At 38.2% G+C, this 27,932-nt stretch overlaps 1 protein-coding gene across 9 annotated transcripts; it reads left to right on the forward strand.

Moving 5' to 3' along the window:
• The first annotated feature begins 30 nt into the window (after window positions 1-30).
• On the forward strand, window positions 31-27,721 carry KLB (klotho beta). Of its 9 annotated transcripts, XM_074992623.1 has the most exons (7): window positions 942-1,055; window positions 1,820-1,889; window positions 17,381-17,471; window positions 18,494-19,004; window positions 20,735-21,003; window positions 22,314-23,457; window positions 26,021-27,702. In XM_074992623.1, exons 4-7 carry the CDS (start codon window positions 18,635-18,637, stop codon window positions 26,413-26,415), a joined length of 2,178 nt encoding a protein of 725 aa, XP_074848724.1. In that variant the 5' UTR covers window positions 942-1,055; window positions 1,820-1,889; window positions 17,381-17,471; window positions 18,494-18,634; the 3' UTR covers window positions 26,416-27,702. The 9 variants fall into 9 exon arrangements, with proteins under 9 accessions (XP_074848721.1, XP_074848723.1, XP_074848722.1 ...); XM_074992620.1 differs by lacking the exons at window positions 942-1,055; window positions 17,381-17,471 and adding an exon at window positions 31-440; XM_074992621.1 differs by lacking the exons at window positions 1,820-1,889; window positions 17,381-17,471 and adding an exon at window positions 317-440 and having other exon boundaries at window positions 944-1,055.
• The last annotated feature ends 211 nt before the right edge of the window (window positions 27,722-27,932 follow it).

A 27,932-nucleotide genomic window follows, 5' to 3' on the forward strand; every position in this document is an offset into this window, starting at 1 on the left:
GGCCGGGAGCGGAGGCGGGTAGGCTGAAGGTGGAGGGAAAGGGGTATGGGACCGGATCGTCCCATAAGCGGCCGAAGGGGTGTGGCAGACAGGGGGGTGGGTGCCCAGGCCGCGTGTCCCGTGCGCTTGGCCTCTCAGTTTGCCGGCGCAGCGGGTTGAAGTCTTTGGTTTACAGTCGCGTCGCGCTATAACGAGGGTTCCTGCCCTCGAACGCTTCAATGTTAGCCTGTAACAGGGCTGGGCAGATCCGCTTGGCCGGAGTTAGTCCCTGCTGGGCCCGCCTCCTCTATATCTTCTTGGGCTGTCGATTGCCAGTCACGGCCTATGGAAGAGTGGAAACAAGTCTCCTGTGCTGCACCACTCCCCGGCCCCGCCTATGAAGTGCCATTGTCAGCTAACGAGACCTGTGATCGCTGGATAGTGTTCTCCGCCACTGCCAGGTACTAACCTTGGTGGGCCGCAGCCTATTTATTGCTCACCTCTAATATTTAGGGTCCCCTAGGGCTCTTCATTGTTTTTGCTGATATGAGCACTCCAAATAAAATTAAGTTCCCATCTCAGGCCGTGTTAGTTCACATCCACAAAAACAACAAGAAGCCCTGTGGCATCTTATAGACCAACAGATTTTTTGGAGCATGAGCTTTCATGGGCTTTCTTTTGTCTTTACCCATGAAAGCTTATGTTCCAAAAAATCTGTTGGTCTATAAGATGCCATAGGGCTTCTTGTTATCATTTCAGTCAGGTTGCATTTGCTTGACATCTCTGAATCACAGACTTATCGGTTCTCTAGTTTCTAGGTCTTTCAGGAAAAACAGGTTAGAACTAACCTGAATGCATATTAAAAACAAGGTTAACTTTCAACATTTTTGGAGGAAAAAATATCTCAGACCTTTATATCACACAGAAGCAAACAAGGGTTCAAGACAAATTGTTTCTTTTGTAGGTGCTGTTTCATGTTTCATCTTTTGGATGAGTCATGATCACTTGCCCTTATTATGAGTTCCCTGTCACTTTTTGCAAGAACACGAAATCTATCATGTCTTGGTCGGATTCCGGTATGGGTAATTACATTTTGCCTGCCTTAATTCCACATCTATCTGAAACATATATGGTATTTTTCTCTTCCTATGCTATATTATTGGAAGGTGTTGTAAAGATAAGATAGCTGCCAAATTTCATTGTAAAGGTTGGAAGCATACTGTATTAATAGTGGAGAATCTGTAGACTTGTGTTTGCCTGAGCACAGTGCCACATACTATTAGTTATCTGTTTCAATATCCATTTAGAGGAGAGGTGCTGTATAAAACCAAAATCACTATTCCATTACTTTTTTCTTTAGGTCAGCAAGAATCATATAATAATGTTTTTATGAGCAGTTGGGGGTTAGTTTACTTTTCATGTGGATTTCTATGCAGAATTCTATAGCTACTTCTCAGACAGTCTTCAGCCGTGGTACTTTAAAAAAACGTTTAAGCCCATTGCAGTCTGTCTGAGAATTTTCATGATAAGACAAATTGTGTATCTGTATAAAGAGACTGAGCAGTTATAACACAGTGAAGCACTTCATTAGCTGTTGGAATTTTATAAATGAAGTCTGTATGTATGAATTCAATAATTATGTGGAATGTTACTTTTCCATTTTGAATATTAGCATAGCTTGTGAATTTACATTTAGTAAAGGTATAAAGTATTAATGTATGTATTCAGTGCAAATCAAATTTGCTCTTGCGTAATTTTATACAAATTAGCTAGTATGCTATGGTATTGTAATGACGATGCAAAGGAAGATAATCACTTTTAAACATTTCTAATTGGATAGTTGTAGGTACACAACAATCCTCATTAGACCCTGGTTTGATCCACAGATACTCCTGCTACCAGAATTAAGAGTAAGTAAAACATCTGACATTTGATAGAGCCACACAGTGGTGTGTAGTGTAGACATAGCTGCAGTGTTTAAACAATGTTAAAGAATTATAGTAGGTGGTTATCTCTGTTTGTATTTGATAAAGTTCCCAAGAATAACATTAAGCTGATCACTATGTGCCAGTGGACTGGTGACATGTTCCTGTTTATTGGAAGTCAGGATTTTAACTCTTTGTGAACAACCAGAGGTATGTAAAGTCTTTTAGTGTTTGTGGTTTGATTCTGGTTATAGAGAATGAGACTTGTGAGTGTATGTGAACTTAATATTTTCTTATGCCACCAGAATTGTGAAAAGGTGTCAATTTATATTGCAAAATACTGGTAGTTGCTGTAAAAAGAGGAATGCACATGTAGTGAAACTTGTTTTGTGCTTTAAAGAGACATTTTTACAGTGAAAAATCATTTTTAAAAGTACATCTGAAGCAAATTATGCTGTTAGATTATATAATCTGAAAAAGGTTAAAATCTAATTTACTGGTTTACTTTTTTAACTTTTGGCAAGTCACAGCCTATCTTTCCAGGGGACTGGTCACTTCTGAAAATCAGGCTCTCTGTGCTTCGGCTTCCTTACCTTTAAAATGGGGGTCCAGCTACCATCTTCTGTAGCAAAAAATGACATGGATTCATTAGTATTTCTTTCATATGGGCAAATAGAACAGATTTCTCAGTTTTACTTTTATTCATCAGATTCTGGACCTTTCACTTTCTAAAATTCTAGTATTATGCATCCTTAGGGTTCAAACACTACATGAAGTGTTGCATTATTTTTAAAAAGCAGCTTTCATTAGATTTCTTTTTAAAAAGCATTTTATTAAGTTTTCTACAAAATCTATTTTTAAATCAGATTTGAGCTGAGTGTTAATTTAAATTATTTACATATCTTTTTATTTCCCTATGCTAGAGTTGCTTTTATTGTTGGTAAAGAAGCAGGAGTGGGCAAATACCGACCTGCAGGCCAGATTCAGTTCGCCAAGGTCAATCCCTGGTGGGACCCCAACCCCTATGTTTACCTTTGCCTCCATAGGTGTCCGGCAATCTGACTGCAGCTCTCGTTGATTCTGGATCACTGTTGGTGGGGAATGGGAGTGGCAAGAAGCAGTGCCCGGGTCAACACCGATTCCTGTTGCTCCCATTGGCTACTGCTTTTTTATTGCCAAGTCCTGTATTTTTGTAATCCTGAGAATACAAGAAAATAGAAACAAAATGTTTTCTAAAAAGTTGCCGTTAGAATTTTTTTAATCTCATCAATTTTCAGTAACCTGATGGCCAATATTTTCTAGGATATTTTTGGATGATTCCTTTGGCACATTCATCATACTGAGTTTATCTGGAAAGCATATCTCTCACATTGTAAAGTCCTGACATTTGCATTTTGAGGCAAAATTAAATCACTTGGTGTTCTTTGTATAACCACAATCATTTTAGATTTTCTACTGTACCCACCACCATCCTGTTTCTAATTTTTGCAATGATCGTATCCCACCTGAGTAGGACATTTGAATGTGCAAAGAATGTAAGGATCGAGCCTTGGTATATATAACATTGCAAAGGAATGACTTGTTGCTTTCTGAGTCCTTGATGGTAGGAGATCAAGGCAACTGATGCTAAGATAAAGAGCACACTCTCTTTAAAAGGACTTTGTAACTTAGATATTTTCCAATCTATCTTCATTTGAATATTCACAGAATGGTTGTATCACATCCCAGATTATCACCCTTTTGTTTGATTCAGTTACCAATGAAGGGGTTTTTTTTTCCATTATTTTCCTAATCAACTGTGGTCTGTTGAAATATTGTAGAAGTCTGAAACAATATTATAACATGTTTCTCTACACAGCTATAGACAGTGGTTTCAAACTATTGCACAATATGTCTGTTTGCATATTACTTGAAAATGTTTGTCTTAAGAGTAAGGGAAAACAATTACAACTTTTTGTGTTAATTACAAACGTTGCACGGTAGCAAAAAAGATTACTTTTTTAGCCAATATTGCCAATATCGCCAATATCAGTAGATTGCTAGCACTAGTGGTATCACACTGATCTCTGAGATCTGCCAGTTCACATCATAAAACCACTGAAATATTTAAAGCTTTAAGTTTTATATCTTTTACAGTGACAGTTAGATATGCATGTCTCCAAAAGAGGAACATAATTCATAATTCACAATGAACAGTGCTTAGAAGGGAACATGAGGAGAAATAGCTGCCATGTTTACATTTTATTTACCAACATCAACAGGTCTCTTAGGAAGAAGAAAAAATATATACAGTAGACCCCTGACTTATGCATAGGTTGTGTACCTGGGCAACCACACGTCAAACTTTGCGTAAGTCGGGGAGGGGCCCTGCTGCCTTCACGTCCCCCAGTCTTGGTTGCGCCTGGCTCCCTGCTCCCATGAGCAGCAGGGAGCCCAGAGCCAGGCACAGCAGTGGCTCCGGACTCCCAGGACAAGGGGAACCAGGCAGTAGCCTGGTTCTCCGTTCTGCTCAGCTCTTAGAGGCGAGAAACCAAAATGTAACGAACATGAAGGATCTTAAGCTAGCATTGTGAAATTTGTATGCAGAGTCTGGTTACCTAGAAGGATGGATTCTAGAGACTTTAGCTAATAAACTTCAAGACATCTCTGCTGAGCATGTGCAGACTGAAATTTGGATGGATTTTCACAAGTGCAGCATATGGAACATTTTTTGATACAAAAACCACTTTTCCCATGTCAAGTTGAAATCCCTGCTCTAAGCATGAGACTCCTAAATCTTCTCAAGGAAGGGGTTACGCGAGCTTTTAAACGTGGGGGAAATAGTGTATTTTTCTTTAGCTTTACTCAGAAAAGAGCGGACTGTTTTGATTGCAATTTTCCAAAACAAATCAGTCTCAGGTAGATATCTAGCCCGTAAAATTTCAACCTTAATGTTTACAGGTTGGCAAAATTATAATCAACTGAAAACAGGATCTTAAATAGTGGGCCGTATTGGGCAATCTTAATAATAGGTTTTGCTGCCAATTCCCCTTATAATAAGGAAAGAGAACCAGCTCATAGCCTTGTCTAAACTGGAAAAGTTGGGGTTGTAAAAGTATCTGCTATCCCAGTCACACATCATGTGCAGACACCTAAATAGTTTGCATGTATGTACAAGAGTTGCCAGTACTGTGGCAGTTGGACTTGATGTGAGAAAAACTTACCATCCTTGTATCCTGCATTATCTCCCAGCAGCTCCATGTTAATAAGCAATCTTGCAATTGCAAATGGTTGCTCATTAGCATACTTGTGCAACTAATTAGCATAGCCACATGAGATCACGCTGTCAGCAGAGAAGGGTGCTGGCAGTACAGAGGCTGTGTGGACGTGCCTCTGCTGGCTAAACCCCACTCTGTTGCCAGTACGTGGTAAATTCAGTCTATAAGTGCAAATGCTTTTATTTTTCTATCAAAAGGTTTCTGAAAACTTATATTACCAAATACCATCTAATTTGTTTGTCAGACCCACTGCAGTAGTGGTTCAGTTCCATCTAAGGTTCTTAAATTAATCAATGCTGAAAGAGCATATAGGTAATTATCTTCATTTTAAAAATAATCAAAGGAAATTGCTTAACAGCTGCAACAATTCTTAACTTGCTATTCATTGAGAATAACAGTAAGTAACATTTGGTCTCTCTAGAGCTGCATACCAGTTCCCTGTATAAGTAGTAAAACCAACTGCACTTAATAAAATATTCACTTCCTATTGTATTATTAAGGGAACATATGTGGCTCTTCCCTTTCATACAGAAGGAGGAACTCAACAGCCTTCTCAACACTCTTTCCTGCCCCACCGCCCCCCCAATTGAACCCAGTGGAGTCCTTTCTTCACATTCAGATTCACAGCTGGAAAAGTAGAATGGGCAAGGCTAGACAGATAATCAGGTAGGGTAGCAGGAATGCACATCTTCCTTCCTCCAGGCCTTCTCACCTAATGCTGAAAACATAAAACACCACCATTTGTAAGCAGAATCTTCTAGGAGTCCACAGAGCTCCTATAATAACAAAGAGGAAGCCGTGCTAGTCTATACACTATCAAAACAAAAAGCAGTCAACTGCATGCTTGGCTCAGTCTAATTCTTGACCTTCCCCCGCATCCCTCCACTCTCTCATTTGCTCACCTTGATACTCTTTTTCTGATTTGTCCTCCTTGCTTACTGTTTTTGGTTCTCTGTGTCTTAAATATTGAGTCTGTTCTGGTCTGGCTATGGTCTGAAGAAGTGGGTCTGTCCCACGAAAGCTCACCTGTTAAACTATTTTCCTAGCTCCTGTAATGTGTGATTTCAGTGGGGCCAATGGGGGTCTGACAGACTTCGAAGGCAACACCCAGGATGTGCCAGGTTTGGGGACAGGCTATGTACTCATTTCTATGGGGGGCTTAAAATAATGTCTTCTGAATAGATGGTATGGGAAAATCTCCATAAAGAATCATAGAGAATCTCGCTCTTAAAAAACAAAAACAAAAAAGACCCTCCCTGAAACTCTTAACATGGGAGGAAACAGTTTTGTCCAGTGAAAGGCAAATGTTTTTGGGTTGTTTTTTTTTGAAGTTTAATGAGTTTAATTAAAAATATGTCATGCTTTAGTATATGGATTTAAAAGGTGCAAAACTTGCAGAAGTCACAACAGATGCCTATTGACATGTCCACGTCTTTGTTCATCATTATTGGCATTGTTCAGCATTGATGGTATGGTCCTTCATGAGGTAATGAAGACTGAACATTTTTTCTATATTTCCTTGAAAGTTTATCTGCATCAAAAATAACTGATAATCTCTTACCAGTTGTGTCTCCCCTCTCTTAGTATACTGTCATTTTATTGATACAGTATTAAAAATAGGTGCATCAAAAATACGGCATTTAATGTTATTGATATAGCCTTAAAATATTTGCATTAAAATAACTGGTAATCAGCAGTAGTGTCTACCCTCTCTTAGTATACTGCCATTTCATTGTTATAGCATTAAAATAATTATAAATTGATTCATAAGTACTAATATTATTACGTAGGTAACTTATTTTCTTGCAATAGGAACTCAGCATAAGTGTCCCAGTGACTAAAAGAAAGCCACCACCCTGGAATTATGCTCCTTTCTGCAACCCATCCTAGGTCTCATAGTTTGAGCTAATCATTGACAGCACTTTTACAATCACAAGCTTTTACCGAAGCTTTGATAAGACACTGCAGCAGTTAGTGGCAAATGAAGGCAGGCTGTGCAGCAGGAGACTCTTGTGAATTGAATGGATTTTCTCCAGCACCAGTGAAAGGAATCTCATTTTTAACACACACATGCTACTGAAGGACACAATGTGTGGCCGAGGACTGAAGAGATCTGTTGCTTTTTGGGCATTTGTGCTCGTAAGGACAGTTACTGGGCTAGCCGGCGATGGAAGATTTGTGTGGAAAAAAGACCTTAACTTCAGTCCTGTGAATGGTACCCAGATGTTTCTGTATGACACTTTCCCCAAAAAATTTCTGTGGGGAGTAGGCACTGGAGCATTTCAGGTGGAAGGCAGCTGGAGAAAGGATGGAAAGGGACCCTCAATATGGGACCGCTTCATGCACTCAGATTTCAGAAATGCTGCTAGTATAAATGACTCCAGCAACAGTTACACTTTCCTGGAAAAAGACTTGTCAGCTCTGGAATTTTTGGGGGTTACGTTTTATCAGTTTTCAATTTCATGGCCAAGACTCTTTCCTACAGGGGTGGTAGCAAATGCCAATGAAAAAGGACTGCATTACTACAATACTCTCATTGACTCACTAGTCCACAGAAATATTGAGCCCATGGTAACTCTGTACCATTGGGACTTGCCTTTGGCACTGCAAGAAAAATATGGGGGGTGGAAAAATGGATCATTAATTGATATCTTCAATGACTATGCAACTTTTTGTTTCCAAATTTTTGGGGACCGCGTTAAGTACTGGATTACAATCCACAATCCTTACATAGTTGCCTGGCATGGGTACGGCACAGGTATGCATGCACCTGGAGAAAAAGGGGAGAGAGCAACTATCTATTCTGTAGGACACAATCTGATCAAGGTACAGTACAACCAGGTTTAATCTTAACAGCTCTAGTACCGGTATGGAAAGTAGCAGTGAAAAAACTAGTACGTTTGACATAACAGAGATTTAGGACTTAGTATTATGGTGAAATACTAAAAAATAGTCTGCTTTGTTTCTTTTAAAATTTATTTTACTAGTTACATCAGCCAGTTCAGTATTATATACATACATGCACATTTTTATACATTTAAATATTTATTTTACTAATCACATCAGCAATTCAATAATATGTATATTATTTGAAGCAACAGTTTACCAACTGAAGTTCAATTACTATTGCCTGCAATGGATAGTTATTCAAAAGCTTTCTTTCCTATTCTTTCCATATAGATCAATAACTGCTGTTGCTCACAACATGTTCTGATTATTGTTGCAATTTAAATACAAGTTTTTATAGTTGTATATTTGGCAGTTCTACCAGTAGAATGTTTTATGTATATAAATATAATTCATCCCAGTCTGGTAAAATCATATTGCAAAGTCTTTAATATCTGTTGAACTAACAGAATTACCAGTTGTATTTATTTCCAGATTTTGCCTATCTGTATTCCTACCAGGAGTCTGATTTGTCTTGTGTACCCTGAATTTACACCTCCTAAACAATATTTATTTACAAAATCAGGCACACAAATACAAAAGTGTCACGGCATGCTATTACTGAAAAATTGTTTTCTTTCTCATTTTTATCATATAATTTAAAAATAAATCAATTGGAATATAAATATCGTACTCCCAGTTCAGCATAAAGTATATAGAGCAATATAAATGAGTTATTGTCTGTATGAAATTTTAGTTTGTACTAACATCACTAGTGTTTTTATGTAAGCTGTTGTAAAACTAGGCAAAGATCTAGATGAGTTGATGTACCCCCTGGAAGACCTCTGCAGACCCCCAAAGGTACACGTACCCCTGGCTGAGAACCACTGCCCTAAATTAATACTACAGTGACCAGATTAGCTTATTCAGAAACTTCTAGACAATGTTCCCTCTAACTTTTTCTATCCATGGCATATTTTTTCATCCACTTGCAGAATAATTTTTGAATGTTCACCAAGGAATTTGCAAATGTGCACCAGGAGTAAAAACAAAATACAGCTGTGGGCACTCTGCCAATCAGCTGGCGGTATTTGAATCTCTCCTGAATGGACCCACAAGTACACATCTTACAGGAAATACTCCTCTACACCTATTTTTCTGATTGACATACTTCATGGGTGGATTAATTCATGGGCTTTGACTGGCATGGGGGTATGGACCCAAAAATATCCCATCAGATGGATATATGTTAGCTTTGAACAAAAGTCTTAGTTTATTGACTTACCTGTGCTGTACTCACCTTTGCATAAATTATAGTACCCTTTACGGGAGCACTTTTATGTTGTATATAACATACCCTGTGTTGAATCCCACAGAATGACAAAAATGATTTAACAAGCCATAAACCAGTGGGTGTTTGGACTTTGAATTGTTTTATCTTTCTCTGAAATACATAAAAGCTGCTGTTTTCCTCCCTCTAACATGAGTCTGAAGATATTTTTCATATTTGAATTGTGGCAACAAATGCAACTGCCAAACTCTGAAAGGTTTGAGAGTAGAAACATGGCATTCAAATTTTGTGGTGGGTTGAGGAAATAGTAAATGAAACTTAAAACCAAAAAGTAAACTAAAATAAAACTGGTTCTAGAGCTATATGTAGAATATGGTGGATAATAAAAGAATACCTAATGAAGTATTTTCCCCAAAATCAGGATTTCTAAGATTCCATCATATCCTGGAGCCTGATGTATGTGTGCATTTCATTTTGCCTGTGTGGAAAGTGAGGACCCGATAATTACATTCTCCCTTTTAATCCAAACCATTGTAAATTACCTTTACATGGGGATCCAGCTGCATAGTAGGGAGGACAGTTGGTACACATGTGCATGACACATGAACAAAAAGCTATTGTAAGTTAATAGAAATGGTACCTGCAGTAATTAATGTCCTTTCCTTTGCATAGTTTGAAATTAGAGACCTGACTGCTGTGGTTAGGTTGACCTAACCCTCAGTGTAGACATGGCCAGTTTAGAACCTCTCATAACGGAGTACTCATGGCTCTCAAAAGTCAGAGGAGAACCCAGCCATGCAGCTTCTACAAAAGCCAGGCTATTCAGGAGCCACCAAGTGCAGAGAAATTTCAAATTAAAATTCATGTTTCCATTCTCCTAAATCCCCTCAAATGCAGAGGATAATATTTGATATTGGACATTTTGCTACCAATTAAGTCAAATAGCAGATTTGCTATTTACAGTTTGTAAATTGCTTTCGAGCCACTTTTCTAGCAGGCACTATTTACGTCCAGGTTGTTAGGGTTAATATAATAAGATGCTACATAAAAATCTTATACCACTTGAATACAGATAGTAAAGGATACTTCTTTACTTCTTCAGAAAAAGATCACACTTCACAAAAACAATTCATGACTCACTTTAATTTATCACGAAATATGTAAGAGGCCTATGTAAAAGACTCAAGGATTATGAACTAACTTGTAAAAGTGCCATTCTACTAGAGTGTGAAAAGATCTGCTTTCAGAGAAACTGAATGGATTTCTGTGATCTTCTTGAAATCCAATTATTTTGGCAAAACACAGGAAAATACAATGGAGTCAGAACTGTGTGATTCCAATGAAGTTATGACGGGGACTCACTGACCCGGTGTTACTATTTTCTCTGTGTCTGGTAACAAGCCATCAGGTTGCAGTCTTTTTACACTCATTTTGAGATTGCTGGAGCTCACAGAAAACACAGGGTAAGCTCTATCTGGCCATTCTACTCTGAACCAGTGCTCTCTAGTTAGCTCAGCTTTTGCTGAGTAAAAATAGGGAAGGGGAACACAGCAGAAGAAAAATTATTCTCTGACTCAGACATTTCCTTCTGCAGGAAAGCTCATGAGAGGGCTTCCCATAACAAGGAAATCTCCACAAAATTCTTCTCAGGGACATTTCTTCATACCATCCCTTATATGGAAAAGGCAAGATGGCCTACTCCCAAACCTGGTGTCATATATGTAGAGGCTCAAATCTGATCTGCGCTTACAAATTATATTGATCTAAGTATCAGCACCATGAAAATCAGAGCCCTGACTGCTGTGGTTAAGTTGGCCTAATCAATGTAGACATGGGCAGATTGAAAGAAGAAGTCTATCAATCTAGCTACCACCTCGTAGGGATGTGGATTAACTACATTGATGGAAACCCTACCTTCTGATAATGGAGGTGTCTGTGCTACTTTAAGGCAGCATAGCTGTAGGTCTGCAGCTGTGGTGCTTTAGTGCTTGTATTATAAACATAGCCTCAGTGCACTGGCTGCTTGCCCCCACAATCCGTGGCTGTACCCAAGTTACCAGTGGTTTCCCAGAGCCACTGCTGCATTTGGAACATTTGGAGGGGTCCCCACTGAATACCCTAGACTTTATTACCTTTTAAAATTAATTTTCAGAGTGTGCATAATTTGCATGTCCACCCAGATGTTCTTTACCCTCTCCATCCAGGATTCAAGAATTAGATACAGTGCCACAGAGAAGGGGGCAGGTTTATGCATCGTAAATTCCTGCCAAGCATGGATCTAGGCAGGACAATTTGGTACTTCTGTTTGGTAGAAGAGCATGGAACCAGCGTTATTACAATAGATAAATAGTCTTAAATTAAGTACCATTGATTTTGTTTGCCTATAAGAAACAGTAATCTGTTCTTTTTCTACCCAAATGTAAACATCATTAAAATCTAATAGACATTTTCTTTTCAAAGGGATGTTGATTTGTCATAGGCAATAAAATATGTACAGTCATATTATAACCTCGTATTAGAAAAAAAAACTATTTAGCAAATAAGTGGGAAATAATGGGAAAGCCAGTAGAGCCCTGAACAGATAAAAATTGTGTCCTCATCTGTAGCCCCAAAAATGAGCCCTGGATAGCTGCGTCCATATCTGCGAATGCAGATTGTTGCATTTATCTGTGGTTCTGGAGGGCTCTAAAAAGAAACATATCTGTTGCAGAGGCATGACTCTGGAAACCAGTTCCACAACCAGATAATATCAAAAATTAAAAGACACAATCTGGAATGGATTTTGTGGGCAAAAATAGGGATATGTAAAAAGTAGAAGCCAAATTTTAAATATAAAAACCTACCTTTGGGCATCTAAACCCATATTTAGGCATCACAGTGAAGTTTCAGACATGCTGAGTTGTCTTACGCTGAAATCAAACAAGATGGGAGTGTTATGCACCTCTGAAATCAGGCCACTTGTTTAAGTGTCTAACTTTAGTGCAGCCAGGTTTGCAGATTTGACCCTTGGGATTTAATCACTTCTTCCCTCTGAGGACAAAATCCACCCATACTAATCAGGACATCTAGGGCACATTTGATAAGCTTGTCCTATAATGGTTAAAAACTCTTGTTTGTGTCATGTGGCTTACAGCAGTTAATATTAAAAAATTAGGAATTCATACATATATACATTCAGACACGTTAAGCAATAGGATAAGCCTTTTTAAAGCATTAACAGCCCAGTTTGTGTTTTTATTCCCTTCTTGTATTCTTTTGAAAAAACAAATAGTGTTTTAAAACATTGCTGTGATATGTAACAAAAGGACAAAGAGTCCTTCTGAGAGCCCTTATTTAAGGAGATAAATTCAGTGGAATTATTGACATTTACTTCATTAGTACAGTGATACAGTCCTAGCTAATTGCTACCTTGACACTTGATTCTTTCTGTAGGGGAAAGCTGATTCAGGACAAACCTCTGTACTTAATTACTAATATTAGTACTCTAGAACCTTAAATAACACCTTGCACTCAAGGACTTAACAGTGCTTTGCAAAAATCTACTTAAATATTTCTAATACAACTCTGATCTCGGAACCAAAATCAAATAATGCAAATGTCGCACTGTTCTTATTTATTCAGACTGCTAGATGTTTGGGAATAGTGTCGGTCTTTCATTGTGTTGTGCACAATGCCCAATCCAGGGGGGGTTCCCCATAATACAGATAATAAATTATAATAATATTTAAGTATTATCTCCATGTTATAGTTAGAGCAGAAGCATAAAAATGTTGAGTGACTTATACAAGTTAACTGAGTGGTCATCATCTGAGTAGAAAACAGAATCTGCAGGTTTTGCTGCATATGCCACTAAACATATCGTACTTCTCAGAAAAGGAGGCAGTCTTAAGTCTTGCTCTTACAAGCTGCAGTATCCAAGAGCACTCCAGTATCAGCACAGAACCAATTAATTCTTCAATATGAAGAGCACTGTGTGATGAGAATATTTTATAAGTTCTGGAACAGACTGATTGTTTGTTTGTTCCCATTGGATTTGTTTAATTCAACTTATTCTTCTTAAGTTCTTTGGAAATCATTTGAATGCCACATTATTCGTATACTACATATTTGATAGTAAGAGCTTGCAGCCTCCATGTTGTGCTGGAATGTGTGGAACTCCTCACCTGTATGTAGCCCCATTGATTTAACTGGGTTTCTACAAAGTGTCTAGTGTCATACTTCTGTTTTTCATTCTAATGGTTATTCCTAAACTGCTCGTGACTTTTATGCTATTTAACTTTAGTCCACAGAAATTATGGTTGCTTTGCAGGTTCCAAGAACAAAGTTCTACCACTACTGAAAATGTAATATCTATATCTGACAAAACACTCCTTTAACTGAAATATAGTCAATTTGCCATGAAGAGAGACACATTTGCCATCCTTCTAAAATGACCTGGGAGGTCTTAATACTATAATTGTTATGAGCTTGTTATGTAATTAGGTTAAACTTCATTGAAACAGATGAATATGATAATTTAGTATAGCTATAAGAGAGGGGGTTAAACAGGCCTAAGCTAAAACATTGTATAATAAACTGTCCCAAACCTAGCACCATGTGGGTGGAGGGTTCCACTGGGTATTGTTCTGAGTAGGTGTTTGTGTATTGTGTATGTGAAAAAGACAAGCTGGAGTGCAGACAAGAAACTGAGACTCAGATCCAAGCCGCACCTGTAAGCAGTGTATTCCTGAGAGAAAGCTAGAGAAGGGTTCTAGGTCAGAGATGTTAGGTAAAAGAAACTGGTTCTGTAAGCCACATAACTACTCCTTTTGAATTTTGTTTCTCCTACATTTAGAGAAGTAGGACTTTGTACATTCGTTGTAACTAAATGCTAGAGAAAATATTAAGACTGCATTGTTAATTTCAGCTGCCAGTTAGAACAACTTACAAACCCTGAAACTCCAGCTTTGTCTACATTAACACAACTACCAGCAAAACTTTTGTAGGTCAAGGATATAGGGGAAAAATACCAGTGGCCTGACATTAGGTTCACCTGACAAGAGTGCTGGTGTGAACAGCGTTATGCTAATGGGAACGCATATCCCACAGACATTGCTACAGCCACTTGTTGGGGGTGGTTTAGGGATGCCAGTCAGAGAGCTCTCCCATGCCAGCATAGAGCTTCTACACAGGAGACCTGCAGCACAGCTCTACTGCTGTAAGAAAGGTCTGTAATGTAGACATAGCCTCGAGCCAGCTCTGTGTACACTAGATATTAGTCATTTGTAGATGGGCAATTCTAGCTATGGTGATTGCGTAGCTAGAAGTGACTTATTAAAATTGGCTCACCTGGCCATCCTCACAGAGGGAGGTCGACAGGAGAAGCTCTCCTGTTGACCTCCCTTACTCCTCGCGATGTTGAGGAATACAGGGGTTGACTGCTAACCCTACTAAGCATGTAAAATCGAATCCTGGAAGGTCGGCCATAACATTAGACTAGCTGATTGGGACAAAAAGAGGCAACAAATATCAGAAATATAACCTGTTCCATCAGGTTCTTTGTTCTGCCTCTTTGCGGTTTAAAAAAGAAAACAAAGGAAAGTGACAGATTAGTTTTGCTATTAAAACAACAGATTAAAAAAAGTCATCTTTGTATTTTTCATTCTAATTATTATTCTAAACTGCTCTTGACTTTGTGCATTAAAGTTAATTAGCACCAGAGAGTATGGTTTCTTTGCTGATTGATGAAGTTTTTAAGGAAAATAATTTGACCATAACAAATGAGATTGGAATACATGGATGAAGGGCCTCATTCCCTCAATGAATTTGCAGGAGCAACATCCTGTACCTGCATAAGATTCAATGAAGGATCAAGGCCTTAGCATGATAAAGGAATTTAAAAAATTATTACCAGACAGTGGTCTTAATAGTTAAGAAATGAACACAGTACTGTGTTCCTTATTTTATTAAGCAGGCTTGTGAATTCTAAGCATACTTAATGGGTTTATATTAACTAATTCAGCATTGTATTTGACTTTAAGTCCATTGCGTATTTGCTAAATTTATATCAGGAAAATATGCTAAAATTAATGTCACACGCTCCTAGATTAAAATGCACAGTATTGATGTTGCCTCCATTGTGTACTTAGCCTTGATGTTTAGCCTTGATCTACAAGGCAAATGAAAGATTGGGTATTAAACTCTAACTGAAAATGGACTACAGTCAATATTTACTCAAAATAGCCAATGTTTTGTGTGATCTAACTTTTAAAACTGATATTTATTTTATGTTTAGTCCATAGCACTGCAAGATTAATAAAGTGTTTCCATCCATAGTACTACTTTGCATTTATAGAACACCAGAGTATTTTAATTGCTTTACAAACATTGTGCTCACAACAGCCTCCTGAATGGGCAGATACTATTGTAAAAACTTCTAGAGTAGACAGGCTAAGTCACCATTCAAACCTATGCAGTTTGTCCCAGATAGAAGCTGGAGGAAAGCTTTATCAGTGCAAACTAGCTTATACTTGTTTTGCATATCTTATTAGGACTTTACATTAGTAAAATACACTGGTGAGTAGTATTAACAGCTGAAATCCCCAGAATAGACAAGGCTTTTTGAATAGTAATTGCATATTTAATTTATTTACAGTAGCCTTCTGAAAGCTCACACGTGTGTGATGAATTCTCCATTATTGCATTTCACCATCGACCACTGCATTTTAGCTCTGGGTTCTTTTTTTAACATTCCTTTTTCCCTCAATCTCTATATCTAGAGACCTGTTTTAATTGTTCCAATATACTTAGTTTCATGGATAGTGTATGGTACCCAATATACACTGCTAATATATATAGCCAACATATACTGCCAACTTCTGCAAATATTTTTTGTAAGGTAATGTAACAACAACTCTTTTATTAATATCTGTGAAGATAGTGTTTGAAAAAGGTGTCAGGCTGACAGCAGTAGAAATTGCCACAAAACAAGTACTAAATAGGTTCGAGGCAAAGCCAGCCTTCATGCATTGTCCAACCCTGAGCTGGATGGACACCTGGAAGAGAGTAAGGCCAGATCTGTGCTAAAAATTAGATCACTTTAACTACATTGAGCAAGGTGGTGAAAAATTCACACTCCTGAGGCAGTACTGTTAGCTGACTGAAATCCCCCTGAAGACAATACCAGGTCAGTGAAAGACATTTTCCCACGAAAACTCACCTAATAAACTATTTTGCTAGTCTTTAAAGTGCTACTTGACTGCTTTTTGTTTTGATAGTGTATAGACTAGCACGGCTTCCTCTCTGTTTCCATTGATGTAGCTACTCCCACTCTGGGAGATGGATTACTTATGCTAATTGACAAATCCTTCCCTTTGGATTAGGAATTTCTATGCTGAAGGGCTATGGCGGCAGAGCTGCAGCAAAGGAAATGGGCTGCTGTAGTATTTTAAGTATAGATAATCTGTAAGAGGGTAGTTTGATATATGTACCTACTTAAATGTTGACCTCTCTGCCAAGGATGCCAGGTAGCATCAGTTGTGATAATGGTTTTTATGAGGTAAATGAATCATGGATTGTTTGCGGGATACTTTCTAACTGGAATCTTAAAAGAACACTGATATTATATTAGACTGTAGCGTGAAATGTGCCTCATGAATACCATTTTGTTGACTTTCCCTTTTAGCTGCAGATTCTACATTTCAGAGATTAATGTTAAATTTTATCAATGTTTCTAAAGATAGACCTTGTATCAATGTTATGATAGAGAGGTGGTGGTCTTGGACAACTATAGAAGAGCTGATGTATAAGATTTCACCAAACTATTATTCTCAAGTGTTCTTTAATTTACCCAACATGTATTTGACTCTCATACCATTCACTTTTGAGTCTAGAAGTGTCTTTCATAACCAAGTAGGTGCCAAATGGCCAACATTGCTTAGCTAAAATTACTTTGATTCCAAGGAGCATTATTTTGCTTGCATATTTTGTGAATGGAACTTGAAACTGTAAGTGTTACATATGTCAGTATTTTCTCTTCATTTAAATTGTGCAATTTTTTTCAGCCTAAAATAAAGATCGACATTTGAGAAACATAGTAAACCCTCAATTATCTGGAAGACTCCTTTATCTGAGGAAGAAGTCAAATGCCTTCATGTATGTCAAATACATTGGAAAAAAAACCTCATTTGTCCAAACTTCTATTTTTCTGAATGAGTTTCATATTCTATCCCCCCCAGATAAATACTAAGCTCTCCTGTATGGTTTTTCATGCATAGATCGTAGACAACGTTTAAATGGTGAACATGGAATGAGTTATGACATATTAAAATCATCCTCATATGTGATGTATATTACACATCTTTCAGTTGTGATCACATTCAGAAAACCGAGTTAAAGTTTGGCCCAGTGTGCCATTTGATTGCAATTGAAGTAATTAGTGACCCTTTGCTAGCTTCAGTGTTTGGTCTAAGTACTAGTATATATCTTCTACCAATGTATCTTCTAAGCCACATCTGATTACTATACTGGTAACACATATATGATATTAATGTGAATACTGCAGAGCCAACATGCATGAGGAGAAAGCTGCATTGTGTTTTGCCTTGTGCATTGTCAAGTAAATTGTGATTCAGAAACTTTAGAGTAGAGTTGGACATGAACCTAAATCCTGGATCAAAAATCCACCAAACTTCATAAAAGTTAAAATCTGAATTCAGACTTTTGAAGCTGAGGCCCTTCGTTATTATTAAGGTTTAGATGGAACTTATAAGTACAAAACTTACTCCTACCAGTGAGTACTTACACACACAATTGTTGCCCAGTTAAGTCAAGCAGACCCATTGAAGTGCATCCCAAAAAGAGCAGGCTAACAGGAGTGATTTATGTGCCCCACAAACTCAGGTATTCCTCACACAACAGCATGGTTGATAAAATAGTCATCAGATAATTCTGTCTCATGAAAACTAATTTTGAGACTCACAGCTTGTGTAACCTTTGCTAATGAGAAAGGCACATTAATTTTGAGATTTTAAATGTATCAGTAATTATTAAGATTAGTCACTATGCTCCAGAGGCATAATGAATTTATCAGTCAGGTTGCTGAGACATTAATACATAAATGCCTTATGATTTTAGAGACTCAAAATTTAATGGTATGTTTTGTCTGCTTATTTTAGGCTCATGCAAAAGTTTGGCATAATTACAACACACGTTTTCGGCCATATCAGAAGGGTTTTTTATCAATAACCTTGGGATCCCACTGGATTGAACCTAACAAATCAGATGATATTTTGGACATTAATAAGTGCCAGCAGTCCATGGAAAGAGTGCTAGGATGGTTTGCTAAACCCATTCATGGGGATGGAGACTACCCAGAAGAACTGAAAAATAAATTACTTTCTTTTCTGCCCAATTTTACTGAGTCTGAGAAAAGCTATATAAAAGGAACAGCTGATTTCTTTGCATTTTCCTTTGGTCCTAACAATTTTAAACCCCCAAACACACTAGTTAAAATGGGACAAAATTTGTCACTCAATTTGAGAGAAGTACTGAACTGGATTAAATTGGAATATACCAACCCAAGAATCCTCATTGCAGAGAATGGTTGGTTCACTGACAGCCATGTGAAAACAGAAGACACCACAGCCATCTACATGATGAAGAACTTCATTAATAAAGTTTTACAAGGTTTGTATACAAATTTGGTATTTTTCAAATATTAATTGTTTCTTTAAAGGGGATACTGTTGACTAAGCTTATTGTTAGTAATTATTTACATTGCACCAGCACCAAGTCATGGGTCACAGGACCATTGTGCTCAGTGTCTTACAAACACAACAGAAGACCGTCCCCGCCATAAAAGAGTTTAGGCCCAATATTTAGTCTTGATTTAAAAAAGTTTTAAAAGATCATGTGGATTACATTTCTTTCAATTCAAACCATGTCTGTGTTTTTACTTTGCACCTTACCCTGTACCATTAGAAGTATTAGTACATGAGAAGTGAACAATAAATTGCCTACTAGCAAAAGTTAAATTGACAAATCTAGGTTCATTACCCAAACTCAGAAAAATGTGTATGATTCTTTAGTTGTAATGTATAACACAGAAATTATTTTAATACACAATTTTCATCTTGATAGTGTCCATTTATAAAGCCTAAGTAGTGGAAAACTTTTCAAAGCTTAAGTTATATTACATGTAAATAATTCTAATAATACTTAATCCTTTTACAAATTCAGTATTTCTATACCCCAGCTCACAGTTCTCCATTTTTCTCATGCTGTTAGTGACACCTATTGGTTGTGATAAGCAACAGTAGCACACACATTTGCAGACAAGATTCCTCTGCTGGCTATTTTAGCACATGGCATGCCTCCTAGATGACCTATGTTCCACCTGGAGTACAAGGGTTTAAAGAAGAATGCCACGTTTAGAACACGGAATATCTCAAACCCTGTACAAGAATTTACTTCCCTCTGGAGGAAAATTGCTAGCAATCAGTTATGGCAGTTAACTTGCTTAGTCTTGTCCAAGACATACTTTTTTATTAAAAGAGGAAAAGAAAAAGAATGGTTTTAAAGCTAAATTTTATTACTGGGGTAAACTTTGTTATATTAAATATAAAGATGTGCAGGTGCACATTTGGACTTGGAGATGATGTTTCTATTTTAAAAAACTGACAGTTTTCTTGTCATAAAACATTGATCACAAAAGAAATGTGTTTGAATAAAACGTGTCCCTCTCAGCCCACATTCCCCTCCTACTACAGGCTCAACCTCTGAAGTCTGGGGTTCTCTAGTCTGGCAAATTGCTGGATTAGGGAGCACAAGTGGGAGTTGGGAGTGGGCATCACCTGTGAATCCTGCTGGAGCCAAGAAGTCAGACCTGGGAGGTGCACCCAGTAGATCAGCTCTTCCTCCAGCCTGCTAGTTATCAACTGTTTACGTGCCTGCAGGCGGCAGTGGGGGTAGTGGGCAGAGCAGGGGTGGGAAGAGGTAGGACTCGGGTGGAGGCTTGGGAGAAGGGATAGAGTAGGGGCAGAGCAGGGGTCAACCACCACCTAGAATTCAGGAAGTTGGCACACCTGAGTGGTGAGAAACAGGTGATTTCATAATAAACAACACTCTCTTTACTTCATTATAATGGAGATCTGTCAGCCATCAACAGACAAGTTCTCCGATACTACAAATGTCTGATTAGTGAACTACTGAAACTCAATATTAAGTCTATGGTCACCTTATACTATCCAACTCATGCCTACTTAGGCTTGCCTGGTCCTTTGTTACAGAGAGGAGAATGGCTAAATCAGTCTACTGTCCAGGCTTTTCAGAACTATGCAGCATACTGTAATTAAATAATATATTTATTTATGAATATTTTAATGTACAACACATTAATATTTATTTTCCCCATGCAGCTATTAAATACGACAGAATAGATGTGTTTGGTTACACAGCTTGGTCTCTCCTTGATGGTTTTGAATGGCAACATGCCTACAGCACTAGACGTGGACTATTTTATGTAGATTTCACCAGTAAACAGAAAGAAAGGATTCCAAAATCATCTGCACTGTATTACAAGGAAATAATTAAAGAAAATGGATTCTTTCTGAAAGAGTCTACTGCAGCTTTGCAAGGTCAATTTCCCTGTGACTTTTCCTGGGGTATCACAGAGTCTGTTCTTAAGGTAAGCCTAATATATTATAAACAACAATTCGTTTAGCTACATACAATAGTTAACAAAAGTACTTTGTACATAGGTATGTGTGATATGGGGCTGTTTATTGCTTAGGTCATTCCGTCCCCATTCCAGTGGCCCTCACTGGCAAGTAGTCCAGTACCTGTTATAGGCTATGACTACACTTCTCCCAAACTTCGAAGGGGGCACGTAATCAGGTTGATGGGAGATTACTAATGAAGTGCTGTGATGCACATGCAGCACTTCATTAGGCTAATTCTCCCCTGCAGCAACTTTGAAGTGTCAAACTTCAACGTGTCACCATGCTTTTGTGGAGTAAAGGCACTTCGAAGTAGTGCAGGCACTTCAAAGTGCCCACGGCTACACGCATGCCGGCAATTTGAAGTTTGACACTTTGAAGTTGCCCCGGGGGCAGAATTAGCCTAAGCAAGTGCTGCATATGAATCGCAGCACTTCATTAGTAATCTCCCATCAGTCTGATTACCATGCCCCCTTTGAAGGATGGGGCAAGCGTTGACATAGCCATAGATAACTGTATCTGAGGTATAGTGGGTGTGCTGTAAAACGGTTTTGTAATTATGACATGTTAGACAACATTAGAAAGAAAATACAGAATAAATTAAATTTAACCCAGTCACCACCAGCAATAGGAAAATAAAGATTTCTGAGTAAATTAGTATTTTGGGAATAGGGTTTATTTTTCATAACTTTTAGAGGTTTTAGAGTAGACCTTGTTAATTCACACATGGTAGTGCAAACCCTATATAAGACACAAGTTTTCTTTTTAAGACCTAAAACAGTAAAAAACAAATATTTTAAAAAATTCCAGTGCAATGTAAAACCTTGTTAAAAACAGCGACTCTCCAGTTCAGAATTATAATAACTATTTGTTAAACTACACAGTTATTTATAATTGTAATTAAAACAGAAAGGAAGGGAGAGCTAGGACCCTGATTCTAGTCCTAGCTCTGCCACTGCTAATGCTTAGTGTTCAGATAGTACTGATGTCCTGTGTGACCTTATTTAAGTTAAATTATCTTTATGCCTCTATTTACCCATTTATAAAAATTAATGCAGCTACTATACAGGAATGATGGGAGGCTGAATTAATAAAAAATCCCACCCTGTGTGGTTGTGATGTGCTTGTAAAAATGAGGACTAATCACCACTGAGGATGCTTGCTTCTCTGCTTTGCAAATGAAACAAATTCTGTTGTATGTATAGAGATGCAAGTAACAGATAAATAATTGTTTAATTAAACTAAATTTGCCCATGTTTGTGCCCATCTGTGCTTACAGGCGGAATCTGTAGCTTCCTCTCCACAGTTCTGTGACCCTAATCTGTATCTCTGGAACATCACTGGAGATGGGCTTTTGCATCGAGTTGAAGGAGTGAAGCTGAAAACCCGACCAGCTCAGTGCACAGACTTTGTTAGTATTAAAAAACAGCTTGATCTCCTGGAAAAAATGAAAGTAACACATTACAGATTTGCACTTGATTGGTCATTAATTTTACCTAATGGAGATCTGTCAGCCATCAACAGACAAGTTCTCCGATACTACAAATGTCTGATTAGTGAACTACTGAAACTCAATATTAAATCTATGGTCACCTTATACTACCCAACTCATGCCTACTTAGGCTTGCCTGGTCCTTTGTTACAGAGAGGAGGATGGCTAAATCAGTCTACTGTCCAGGCTTTTCAGAACTATGCAGCTTTGTGTTTTCACGAACTTGGGGACTTGGTTAAACTCTGGATCACAATAAATGAGCCAAACCGATTAAGTGATGTCTATAATAGCAGCAGCAACGATACATATCAGGCAGCACATAATTTACTTATAGCACATGCTAGGGCCTGGCAAATATATGACAAGCAATACAGATCTTTTCAGCATGGTCTAGTTTCTTTGTCTTTGCATTCAGATTGGGCTGAGCCTGCCAATCCCTACTTTGATTCTCACTTAAAAGCTGCTGAAAGATTTCTTCAGTTTGAAATAGCCTGGTTTGCAGATCCAATTTTTAAGACTGGGGACTATCCAGCAGCCATGAGGGAATACATCATTTCTAAAAACAAAAAAGGACTCTCACGTTCCTTCTTGCCATATTTCACAGATGAAGAAAAGCAATTTGTTAAAGGTGCAGCTGATTTCTATGCACTGAATCATTTTACCACAAGATTTGTGATTCATGAACTTCAAAATGGGAGCTGGTATGAATTTGATCGAGATGTTCAGTTCCTGCAGGATATCACATGCCTGAGTTCCCCCTCTCGTTTAGCAGTGGTACCTTGGGGGATGCGCAAAGTTCTAAAATGGATTAAAAAAACCTATGGTGATGTAGATGTTTACATCACAGCAAATGGGATTGACGATCAGTCTTTGGCTAATGATGAACTTCGAAACTATTACTTAGAAAAATACACCCAAGAGGTTTTAAAAGGTGAGATGAATGCAAATATTCTAGAATGGGGGTTCTTAGCCATTTTCGTGGTATGTAGAGTAATTTTCAACACACCTCCCATTGCATTTACATTCCAACTCTTCATTCATGATCACAAAACGTCCCAGTGCCAGCTTGAGCAATGGCTTACACTTAAAAGTCGTATTAGTAAAACAGTAAATTTATTTTAGCTGTTTTGAGAAACATTTTAACCTTTCTGAAAAAAAGTTAATTTTGCTGTTTGTTCTTGTTCTTCCATATTAATACAAGTTGAACCTCTCTAATACAGAACTCTCTTGTCTGGCAACATCCATAATCCAATATGATTTTAGTTAACTGGATGGCCACTTATCGTGGGTGTGGCCAAGTTTCCTGTGATTCTCAAACTTTGTTTACAACCATCAGTCCTGGCTCTCAGTGTTCCATGCTGTTATTTAGCTGTAATTTACCCCTAAGTATCTTCTAGGAGCTCAGTAAGCTGTGGAAGCATTAGTAACGTGCTAGACAATATTGACCTCCCATGGCCTGGCAAATGCTCTTGTTCTGCACCAGTCAGGTCCCAAGGGTGCTGGATGAGAGAGGTTCAACCTGTAAAAGCTATAAGTTACCAGTACCCTGGAAATCAGGCCATTATTTAGGTGGCTAACTATAGGTTACTTACTATAACTGGAAGTCCTTCAAGATGTGTGGCCCCTCCCCTATCTGTATTCCATTACCCATTCCACTTCAGATCTGGTTGGATGGTCAGTAAGAAAAAGAGCAGGAGCAGCATCAACCTGCACTGTCATGTGTAACTTCAGTCAGGAGTGCAACTGGAGCTACTGCACGTGTGGACCAACAGACAGTGCTTAAAATTTCCAGACTCAGGTACATGGTTGCATACACACACCATGTGTGAAATATAGATTGGGACCACACATTGCAAAGAATTTTGTTACAGTTAGTAACCTACACTTTTAGGATGTGGCCCCAACAAAATGTGGACTGTAATTTTTTTATGGCACCCAAAAGCATTGGCTCTAGTGTGCGGTGGTAGGTGACAATGATGGGCATGCAATCAGTTGATTATTTTTGCCCCGGGTATTGAAGCAGTTTCTTATTTGGGTGTTACAATTTTACCTCTTAAGGGCCATTCTGGTAGTTAGGAACGTGTATGAGTTTTATTGTAGAAGCTGAAGATCCCGCATTCTGATTGGAGCCCCTTTTGGCCAGACCCTGTGCATAGGCAGGTCTTTGGAGGGAGGAGCCTGAGCATGTGATGAGGTCTTGGGAGAAGATGTGGACCTGTGGCAGGAAGAGGAGCAGCATGGGCGGAGTCATGGGAGAAGAGGAGAAGCAGAAACAGCCGAGCAAAGAGTGCTTCCAGAGGAAAATATGGAGATACACATCTCATAGAACTGGAAGGGAAATCAGGAGGTCATTGAGTCCAGTCCCCAGACCTCTTGGCAGGACCAAGCACCATCCCTGACAGTTTTTTTTTTTTTCTCCTTTTTAAATCTGTTTGCCGCAGACCCCTGAATGGCCTCCTCAAGGATTGAGTTCACAACTGTAGGTTCAGCACTCTAATACTCAAACCACTGAGCTATCCCTCCCTTCTATGTTACCTCCTGTCTGGGGAGGCATAGCCTCCCCCAGCCTGTTACCCTCCTCTCTTGCATACATGTCAGATGTGAATTTTGGGAAAGTGGTCTGAAAGTTGCTCATGAAGTAGAGTCCAGTCCCTTCCTCCTCCTGATACTGCTTGAGTCACCTGAGTTAAATACATATCTGCAGACACTTAAAGAGGGTTACTTGCCTATAGTGTTTGCTCTTGTTCTTCATGATGTGCAGACTTGTAAGCCACAACACACTCTTCGTCCCCTCAGCTTCAGAGTATGAATTCTTGACCTTCAGTGCAATGTAACTAAGAGACCTTGGGGCAGTACCTTCCTTAAATAGCCTGGAGAGAAGCTAAGTGCCAGAGGGCACAAGCAGTGCTCCATACAGGTACTGCTAGGCAAAATTCTCTGGTGTGCTACATGCACGCACACCTGAATAATACACAGGGGCACCCACATCACACTGATCAGTTACAGAACAGATTCATAATTCTCTTTTGCTTGGAAGGTAAGTAAAAACTATTCTACTACAGTAGCCTCCTATATGGATTTTTTTACCTCTTTTCCCAAAAACCACTCATCCAAACTATGATTATGCCAGATTCTTGAAAGGTATTTAGTCACTTACAGATAACAGGCTTTTGAAAAGTAATTAGGTGCCTAAAAACATTTTAAAATCCAGGTGCTAGTAGACTAAACACAGGACTGAAATGTGGGAACAGAGTTCTAATCCCTTTTCTGGTGACTCACTATATTTCCTTGCTGATGATTAGAATAATCATGTGAATTAGGTGTTAGGATTAACTAACTGTTTATATAGAAATCTGAAGTCAAATAATTGTTTACTATTGTTTTATAATGCAGTTATAATTTTTAACTTTATAAATGTTATGGTTATTTGAGATCTTATATAACATTATATTTCATATATAAGGATAATTTATTAACATATTCCTTTTTTTCAGCATATCATATCGATAAAGTAAAGATTAGCGGTTATTATGCATTTAAACTAACTGAAGAAAAATCAAAACCTAGATTTGGATTCTTCACTTCTGATTCAAGAGCCAAGCCTTCTATACAAATTTACAACAACCTGATTAGAAGCAATGGCTTTCCTGCCGAATATTCCAGTGATCTATGTAATGAATCAGATGAAAAAACACAATGTACCGTCTGTTTATTTCTTGCACAGAAGAAGCCTCTGATATTCTTTGGCTGCTGCCTTTTCTCCACTTTGGTCTTGCTTCTAACAATAATAATTTTTCACAAAAGAAAAAAAAGAAAACTATATAGGACAAAAAGCTTCCAGCACATCTGTCTCCCATTTAAAAAGGGACACAAAGCTACCTTCAACTAGAATTCAATCATTATCTGCACCTGCTTTCTATACAGTGAAATGCAGATGGTACAATTACTGAGGAGCACTATATAAGTCACTCCAGTTATACACACACACACACCAAGTAACATTCAGTGGAGGAATGGAAAATAATTACAGGGAGAAGAAAAATTATGTTGCTAGTTACCAATGATTTTTCTCTAGCTTTTGAAGCAAGTTAAATGGTGTCTCCCTGGGCCTTGGAATAAAATGTTAACTAGTTTGACTTGAAAAGATATTAAGCTGTGAGAACTGATTTGCACTTTCAGACTAGAGATTTTTGTGTTGGACACTGATATGTTTGGTCATTGACAAGTGTGCATCTGCAGCTGTTTGCAAATGTGACTACTTAAAAAAAGTCTAATCAAATTCAAGGATTGGACCAGATTCTGATCTGAGTTCCAAAAGCATAAATCCAACTAGCTTCATCATTGCCATAATGAAGACCATTAAAACAAGCTGTGCCAAAGCCATCACAAAAAATAGATACGCACGTAACTACAAGTTTTATGTATTTATTGCTGGAAAATGTGCAAGCTACGTGAAACTCCTGTACTCCTGGAAAACTGCCAGTGCAGCACTCAGTGTTGCAAGACTGGGCAGCCTGGTTAAAGAAATAAGAGCAATTTGTTTAGAAAATGTGTATTCTCTCAAGAATTGTGTGTATTCTATTAAAAATGTCATTTTCACAGGCTGAGGGAACATCTTTCAACACTGTTATTTTCAAAAACCCTCTTGTCCAACATGTGTTCATAGAGACTACATGTGTACTCCCCACTATGTTTCTTACCAACATTTTCTGTTATGTTTAGAGATGGAAATGCTCTCATTCACTTTGCTTTACTTTTTCTCTTGGCTCCTTTGCTTAATGGACAAAACACCCAGATATTGCTTCAACACTCACAACCTGATGCTATTTCTACATTACAAAAATATTTGGTAATACAGCTCCCAAGTGTGGATGCAGCATACACAGAGAAACTTTTCTTGGGAAGTAGAAGCACCATAGCCTCCAACAAATATCAGTTATGCTGCCAAAAGCTAACTACAACTACACTGGTCTTGGTTTTTTAAAAAAGCTCAGCTGAGTTAGGCATATGCATTTTGTCACACCCTCATGAGGTTATGGCCAGACTGCAGGCATAACTTCTATCAACAGATGTTTTGTCAACAGAATATGTATCCAGACTGCAGCTCCCTTGGAAGAGAGCTGCTGGTCAGGAGCGTTCTGTTGACATCCCGCTACACTTTGTTCCACAAGGAAGAAGGGATGTCTCAAGGGTTTTTTTTTTTTGTTTGTTTGGTTTTTTTTTAACATTTGGCCCCACGTAAACAAGGCCAAATATCAGAAAAGCCTCTTCTCATAGAACTGTCAGCAAAAGATATGCAAATTGTGGTGTGCAATTTATCACTCTTCTGCTGCCATTTCCCTGCAGCCTAGCCACTGCATCAGTGGCCATGTCAGCACAGCAGTGCTTGACATTGCACTAGAAACT

The sequence above is a fragment of the Carettochelys insculpta genome, chromosome 4 (assembly GCF_033958435.1).
Source record: "Carettochelys insculpta isolate YL-2023 chromosome 4, ASM3395843v1, whole genome shotgun sequence".
NCBI classification, from domain to species: domain Eukaryota; kingdom Metazoa; phylum Chordata; order Testudines; family Carettochelyidae; genus Carettochelys; species Carettochelys insculpta.